This window comes from Sinocyclocheilus rhinocerous, unplaced genomic scaffold, assembly GCF_001515625.1.
Source record: "Sinocyclocheilus rhinocerous isolate Xijiao unplaced genomic scaffold, SAMN03320098_v1.1 scaffold475, whole genome shotgun sequence".
Lineage (NCBI taxonomy): Eukaryota > Metazoa > Chordata > Actinopteri > Cypriniformes > Cyprinidae > Sinocyclocheilus > Sinocyclocheilus rhinocerous.
The window spans coordinates 967,559-976,603 of NW_015646677.1; the positions used below are offsets into that span (position 1 = coordinate 967,559).

General features: G+C 34.8%; 1 protein-coding gene across 1 annotated transcript in view; it reads left to right on the forward strand.

The window, feature by feature from the left end:
- Positions 1–3,044, forward strand: part of LOC107708004 (mediator of RNA polymerase II transcription subunit 21-like) — a 6,571-nt gene extending 3,527 nt beyond the window's left edge. The window contains exon 4 of the mRNA XM_016512145.1: positions 2,499–3,044. Within this exon, the coding sequence (XP_016367631.1) occupies positions 2,499–2,678 (180 nt within the window). The 3' untranslated portion in view covers positions 2,679–3,044. The remainder of the gene's footprint in view (positions 1–2,498) is intronic.
- The last annotated feature ends 6,001 nt before the right edge of the window (positions 3,045–9,045 follow it).

Genomic DNA, 9,045 nt, shown 5'->3' on the forward strand with positions numbered 1-9,045 from the left:
GTGTGTGTGTGTGTGTGTGTGTGTGAGAGAGAGAGAGGGAGAGACAGGGTCACATCACAGTAGAGTCAGCTGTCTTAACCGCGGCTTGTGTACTCCATCATCACTGTGTCTGTCACGGGACTCTGTTGCCCTTTCGGGCTTGAACTGATGGTAAAACTAACGACATTATTAACTGTCTTGATATTTACTTTGAAAGCTGAAGCTGCGATTATGGTAAGAGGCTTTACATTTCCGACGAGTGCTTGCGGTTTTCGGCCAATCACAATGCACTGGGTTAGCTGGCCAATCAGAGCAGACTGCGCTTGTCGGAAGGAGGGACTTTGTAGAAAACAAAGCGTTTGAGAGAGGCGGGGCATAGAGGACCTACAATAATGTACAGTATTTGAAAAATAATGTGTTTTTTGAACATTAAAGCATGTCAACATATTCTGTTACACCAAATACACAAAATAATGATCTTTAAAAAAGCATCATATGACCCCTTTAATAACATAAAACTTATCAGCAGCACTGAATTCAGCGTGTGTGTTTTTTTTAAATCATGGTATACGAATGGGATTTTTACCTCCCATATATCCCTATATTTCACCATAAATTATTTATATTGCACTTCTGGCTTTGTGCTGCTTACTGTATTATATGCTATGTGAGTACAGAGCCATTTACAGTTAAAGGGTTAGTTCACCCAAAAATGAAAATTAGCCCATTCACCCTCAAGGCATCCTAGGTGTATATGACTTTCTTCTTTCAGACGAATCCATTCGGAGTTATATTAAAAATGATCCTTGCTCTTCCAAGCGTTAGAATGCTAGTAAGCGGGTGTTTTTTTCAACAGTCCAAAAATAGTCAAATTATGGAAGCCCGTTTCCGCCACTGAATAAAAAAATATAATTCTGTAAGTCATAATAATGAGAAACTTTCTCAAAATTATGACTTAGTATCTCGTTATATTGAGAAACGTTCTCGTAATAATGACTTAGTTTCTCGTAATAATGAGATACTTTCTCGTAATAATGAGAAACTTTCTCGTAATAATGACTTAGTTTCTCGTAATAATGAGAAACTTTCTCATAATAATGATTTATTTTCTCGTAATAATGACAGCCTAATCCACACACACACAAAAAAAAAGACTTACTCGACGCATGCGCAACGCAAGAGTGACAGCACGCTAGCGACATCTGTTGGTCAAAGCCATGCAGGAACACCGCAAACATTGCTTTGTTCTGTAATCTAAAGTGTATATTCTATCATTTAATAACGATTTCAGATAGATTATCTGTATGTAGTCTTTTGTTAATTTGTAGCACTTACCAACAAGTTACTCTGCCAGACAATGATCATGGCTTCAGATATAGAAGAATATATTCCAACAAAAATCACACGCATTTTATGAAGAAATGAAAGCCATTACACATATAAACTTAATGAATAGATGTTCATTTTTCATTTCTTCATAAAATGCCTGGATTTCTTAACTGAAATATTGGTCTGGAATGTTTGAAGCCATAACTATCTGGCAGAGTAACTATTACACAAAAGACTCTACATACAGAATTTATCTGAAATCGTTATTTAATGACAGACAATGGTATTATACACTTTAGATTACAGAACAAAGCAATGTTTGCGGTGTTCCTGCATGGCTTTGACCAACAGATGTCGCTAGCGTGCTGTCACTCTTGCGTTGCGCATGCGTCGAGTAAGTTTTTTTTGTTTTTGTTTTGTGGATTAGGCTAAATCATTATTACGAGAAAGTTTCTCATTATTACGAGAAACTAAGTCATTATTACGAGAAAGTTTCTCATTATTACGAGAAAGTTTCTCATTATTACGAGAAAGTTTCTCAATATAACGAGATACTAAGTCATAATTTTGAGAAAGTTTCTCATTATTATGACTTACAGAATTATATTTTTTTATTCAGTGGCGGAAACGGGCTTCCATATCAAATAAACCTCGTGCATCCATAATAAAACGTGCCTCACACGGCTCCGGGGGGTGAATAAAGACCTGTAGCGAATCGATGTTTTTGTAAGAAAAATATCAATATTTAAAATGTTATAAACACTTTTAAATGCTCTAATTTAAATTAGATTGTATAATTTCGAAATTCTTTGTTTGGATCATGATTAAAATTCAGTGGTTGCCTCTCATTTTAAATGGAAAGAGCACAGGCAAAGCCTTTGTTTGTTTATATGAAGAGATTTCTTTTCAGTTGTATTATTTATTCATTTGGGATTTTTTTTCAGGTTTTAATTTAGTTTTGTTATTTGACATTTTAATTTCACAAAGAAATGTGCAGAATTTTGTCTGAGAAATAATAAAATGACACCTTTTCATTTATAATTTGTCTTGAATCTTATTTTGTTAAAAAAATCATGAGAAAATTGTATCGTGAAATCAGCATCGCATTGTGAGTTGAGTGAATCATTACATCCCTACAATAAAGCCTAATCTTATACGTTTTCTATTCTGTTATTGAATTTGATTCACAGGCTGCTAGTCTGAGGCAGTTGGAAGAGGAGAACCAGGAAGCTGCGGCGCGTCTGGAGGAAGTAGTTTACAGAGGAGACATGCTGCTGGAGAAGATCCAGTCAGCTCTAGCAGACATCGCCCAATCACAGCTGCGCACACGCAGCGGAGCCCCGAGTCCGTCGACACCGCCAGAGTCATGACAGCGACTGACCCCAACCAAACATGGACTATATCGTCTGTACACAGCAGGGATTTTATACTCATCCTTCATGGATCGCAGGAGATCTTGTGTTAAATGTACAGTTTGTTTCTGGACTGAAGAATGATTCTGATTTCATTCTGTAAGTGCCCACTGTTTCCCATCGCATGTCTTGTTTATATGACCTCTGACGTCGTTTTCAACCTGATAACCGTAAATGTTCAGCATCCATCAGCCTTTTTTAGACAGTCACCATCCGGGTAAGTTGGTCTTTGTATATTTAATGATGTTTTTTCATGCCAGGATCATGCGGTGTTCATTTTATTTTGAATAAAATGTTATCATTGTGTTTAACAAATAAAAAAAGTACCTGTTATTCTTTGCTAATTGAATTATGAAGGTTGTAATTTGTCTCATGCAATGCCATTGTGAAGAGACTCTATACTTTTAACAGATTTATACACATAACAGATCTAAAACCGGCTGGTTTTGTTTTTATTTTGTTCCTATCACTTCATTTATCCAACTAAAATGTGAAAACATGAAATGCTGCAATTGAACAAATGCTTTGGTTGGTCTGAAATGTATAAGGAATTATATGCAGTCCCAAAAATTGGAAATGTTAAATATTTTGTAAGAAAGGCCAACAAGTACTGTACAAATACTTTAAAATGGTTGCTAAATTAAGTTTTTTTTTTTTTTTTTTACTGTTAAATCTTCATCTCATTACAGCGAATTTAATCTGCAGAAACGGACTTTGATATCACTTCATAATGGTGATAAAGAACTTTTTTTATATAAATAGGAGTATTTATAATAATTCAAAAATTTTATTTTAATAGTTTTCTTATGCACTAAATTATTTCTGTGCGCAGCCACGCTGATTAGCGCGTGACGTACACGTTCTTCCATCCAATAAGAACGCGTCTTCTTAACGTCAACTAAACAGTATGGCGGCGTTCGTGCAGTTGGGATTTTTTCCTGCAGACTTTTATGAAGACGAGTGAGTCATTACCGAGGTAAGAGATTACAGAGTATTATGTATACGATTTAGAACTGTTAAATATTAAGACACAAGCATTTTAAACATTCAGACTGGAAAGGCTGCGCTTAGTGAAGCGAACCGAGATCCTAACATGAAATAACTATTGTATAACTACTAAAACATTTAACGATGTTTATTCCCAACAAGCCATAGTCATTTAAACATCAGCCAAACATATATCAACCTTTAGTTTAGATTAAGCCAGGATTAGGCCATAGATAAATTAGGACATTCAAGTAATTTTTATTAACGTGCTTAGAAAATAACATTACCGGTGTGCTTTTTGAGACTAAACAAAGGCACTGATATATTTTAAGATCAGTCAGTGCAAGTTTCATTCAGTTAAAACAGCTCAGACTTCCACTTTAGAATGGAGTGTCCTTGTTTTTGGAGGAGCTTGGGTCCAATCCTGGTCCGTTCAGGGATTTCTTTCGGATTAAAGAAGATATGCCCCCCAAAAAAAGCAGGGTTGATGTGAGTGTGCCAATGGCTCAGTGGTAAGATCACGGCCTTCCATGAGGAGGACCACGGTTCGAATCCCGGCCAGGGTGCTGGAGCAGAGTGCAGCTGACCAGACCAGACTGGAGTCTCTGGACAGAGGATCGAGTCCCAGCAGAAGAGAAGAATGGAGTGGAGAAGAAGGTGAAAGGAGTTAGAAGAGCATTGAAATTAAGCAAACAGTTAGATTTGATGCATAAGCCCTAATGGTTTTCTTCTCTGATGTCATCAGATGCTTCTCCCCCAGTTCTGGAGGCCCATCTTCTTCTTCTTCTTGACCCACCTGTACTCCGGTGAGTGTCCCGACTCCTCTTCAGGATGAACCCATCACTCCTCATGTAGCCCATTGCCACAACCCTGCTTCCAGATTCGAACCAGCATCCTTCCGTTCAGGGAGGACGTGCTCTTACCACTGAGCCACTGGCACTTCCACACTAACACTGCTTTTTTTTGGAGTCTTGTCTTTTTTAATTGGTAAAAACCGATTAAACTTTTGCAGGAGTGAGATTTGAACCCTGGTTTCCCATGCAAAGGTGCACTGCTCAGACCAGTATAGAATATTTCAACCCCAGAAAACCTCCAAGACCACAAGAGACTCTGAACGTCACAAGTGTGAATTGACTGTTCAGTTACTGAGTTTTTAATCCAAAACTACCACATACCTCCAAGAACTCATCAGAGACCAGCTGCTTTACATCTCGGCTTAGTTTTGTTTATGTTTAATTGTGAGACTAACAGCTTATTTAGTATATTGTCCATTGTCTCTCTTTTCTTGATATGAGACACAGGTGTCTCTTATTATGTCTCTTACAAACAGAAACACCCAAAAGAAAGCTAAACGGTCTATTAATGCTTTGAGAAAATACTTGTTGCCTTCCAATTGAGAATCAGAATCAGAAAGAGTTTTATTGCCAAGTGTGTTTACACACACAAGGAATTCGTCTTGGTGTCAGGAGCTTGCAGTACAGAAAGTACATACATTTAAAGTGTTTATCGCAACAGTGACAAACTACTGTCACACTATAGCATCATTCAGACCTGAAAATGCTTTAAAAAAGTCATAGTAATTTCCACCAGAGACATTCATGTTTGATTATGTAACTTTTATTAAAAGTACAAAACACATTCAAGATTAGAAAGGACATATGCAAGGCAAGTTTACTTATATAGCACATTTCATACACAATGGGAATTTAAAGTGCTCTACATAAACATGATAAAAAAACACAGTAGTCGTAAAGACATGATCAACATGCAAGAACATGATAATCATAAAAATGTGCAACATACAATGAAAACAATAACGACTGTAATAAGTATAATGGAACAGTTTAAATGATTGTCAGTGATATTTATGCCAGGTGAATTTTTTTTTAAACTTTTATTCAGAGCTACCATCTGGTGGTCAAATAAGTGAACTTATATTACTATATTAGTATTATTTATGTCCTATTTTGATCACTAAGTATTTCATGCATTGCATGGCATGATTTATTTTAAAAATGATAATTATTTATTTTCATTTAGAAAATACATTAAATATTTGAAACACATAATAAAACACATTTATAAACTTTACTGACCAGTCATTATTGGATAAAATAAATGCATTTCAAAAACAAGATAAGTTCACTTATATGACCAGCAGATGCAGCTCAGCGTAAGAAATACAATATACACAAATACCCATTAAAACTAACAATAAAATAACAATAATGAAACATATGCCATTTTTTATTGTAGCAATTTCTGTGTTTTTTCGTAATTTTAGTAGATTTTTAAAATACTATTTATTAATTAATTTTTAGCTATTAATTTCCAGTTAGTAATTTTGGTCCTTTAATTTTAACTGTTGCCAAGGCAACATTTATATACTAGCAGTTCAGCTACTATTTACATAAACGACAAAGATGAAAAAAAAATATGTACGTGTTTTTATTTCTTTTACTTACTCGAAGCTGCCATCTGGTGGTCGTATAAGTGAACTTATCTTGTTATTTTATAATTATTTACGTCCAATAATGATGACTGTTCACTAACGTTTCTAAATATATCTGCCAAATATTCCATGTATTTTCTCAATTAAAATATTAAGTCATAATCTTAGATAAATCTGCACCCTGCACGTTTGCAAAAATATCGAATAAATATCACATAAATAGCAATCTGGCGTATGTGTGTTTTTAACTTTGACTACTTTGATATAAGTGAACTGAATCATGTAGTTTCACATTTCGCCACAAGACGGCGTAAAAATGAGAAGATCAAGCGGTGGATGGGCTGAAACCAATTCTTCATGTGACTTAAATTATTATAAAAAAAAGAAAAAAGGATAATTATTAGTCTGTGCCGCAAGCACGTTGAATAACGCATGACGTAAGCGTTCTTCTGTCCAATCCGAACGCGTCTCTTCAACAGCGTCATCCAAACAGCATGGCGGCGTCCGTGCATCGTTTCGGCGCAGCGGGGAGACACTTTATAAAGACTTTATTGAACACAAGAACCATTAACAGGGTGAGAGATTACAAACACATCATTAATATCATTTAGAAATGCCAAAATATTGAAAACCACGTCCTGGCAATCATTTAAAACAGTCGGGTTGAGACTGGCGTGGTTGCTGGGTCTCAGTGATGAAAACGTACATTAAACTTTTATTCAGAGCTACCATCTGGTGGTCAAATAAGTGAACTTATATTACTATATTAGTATTATTTATGTCCTATTTTGATCACTAAGTATTTCATGCATTGCATGGCATGATTTATTTTAAAAATGATAATTATTTATTTTCATTTAGAAAATACATTAAATATTTGAAACACATAATAAAACACATTTATAAACTTTACTGACCAGTCATTATTGGATAAAATAAATGCATTTCAAAAACAAGATAAGTTCACTTATATGACCAGCAGATGCAGCTCAGCGTAAGAAATACAATATACACAAATACCCATTAAAACTAACAATAAAATAACAATAATGAAACATATGCCATTTTTTATTGTAGCAATTTCTGTGTTTTTTCGTAATTTTAGTAGATTTTTAAAATACTATTTATTAATTAATTTTTAGCTATTAATTTCCAGTTAGTAATTTTGGTCCTTTAATTTTAACTGTTGCCAAGGCAACATTTATATACTAGCAGTTCAGCTACTATTTACATAAACGACAAAGATGAAAAAAAAATATGTACGTGTTTTTATTTCTTTTACTTACTCGAAGCTGCCATCTGGTGGTCGTATAAGTGAACTTATCTTGTTATTTTATAATTATTTACGTCCAATAATGATGACTGTTCACTAACGTTTCTAAATATATCTGCCAAATATTCCATGTATTTTCTCAATTAAAATATTAAGTCATAATCTTAGATAAATCTGCACCCTGCACGTTTGCAAAAATATCGAATAAATATCACATAAATAGCAATCTGGCGTATGTGTGTTTTTAACTTTGACTACTTTGATATAAGTGAACTGAATCATGTAGTTTCACATTTCGCCACAAGACGGCGTAAAAATGAGAAGATCAAGCGGTGGATGGGCTGAAACCAATTCTTCATGTGACTTAAATTATTATAAAAAAAAGAAAAAAGGATAATTATTAGTCTGTGCCGCAAGCACGTTGAATAACGCATGACGTAAGCGTTCTTCTGTCCAATCCGAACGCGTCTCTTCAACAGCGTCATCCAAACAGCATGGCGGCGTCCGTGCATCGTTTCGGCGCAGCGGGGAGACACTTTATAAAGACTTTATTGAACACAAGAACCATTAACAGGGTGAGAGATTACAAACACATCATTAATATCATTTAGAAATGCCAAAATATTGAAAACCACGTCCTGGCAATCATTTAAAACAGTCGGGTTGAGACTGGCGTGGTTGCTGGGTCTCAGTGATGAAAACGTACATGATTATATAACGACTTTGCGAAAACGTTTAATTTTATTAGTACTCAAAATCGTATGTTTACCTATTATATCCTGCTGAGTAAATCATGGTTATGTCGCATGATTTAAAGCGTGATGTCTGTATTTCAGCCCAGATCCACTCAGGCTGTCAGTCAGGTGGTTTTAAATGTACCTGAGACAAAGGTCACGACCCTTGATAACGGGCTCAGGGTGGCATCTGAAGACTCTGGCCTGTCCACATGCACGGTGAGTTCACAATCAAAATCAGCTTGATTTGTTTGATCTCAGGTGGCTGATGAATCTGAGTACCCAACATTAAAATTAATTTTATTGGGGTGATTTTTTTATTTTTTTTTAAATGAAGTCTCAAACTGAAACTTGTGTTGGGGAAGTGTCTCCTTGTGACATATTTTTGTGGGAGGTTCCCACACGCCCATGTCTGAAATAATGATAACATAATGATACATAATGCATTTATTTTATTGCATATCATAGTAGAGTCACATCTTATTACGCCAAGTGAGTTTTGCCTTTTTGTGCAGAATCAAATGCAAATGAACAACAAATATAAGTGAAATTACAGCTAAGACAACGCATCACAATAAAATGTTTTTTTTACATGGTCTTTGTATCAAAATGTGTTATTCAATGTGATGATCAACAATAATTTTACCTCCTTCTTTCCAGTGGTATTTTAGCATTATGTTGTTGTCATATAGTGTCGTCATATACAGGTAGTAGTTTTGTTAATTTGATTAGTTTGTTAAATATTTCTATTTATGCTTAATTATATTTATTTCCACTTTTATTTTCTATTTTGGTGTTTTAACTTTTAACTTACTTATCCAAGGCAACATTTCAAATTTTCCTTTAAGTTTTTCATTTAATAATTTTATTTAGGCCTTA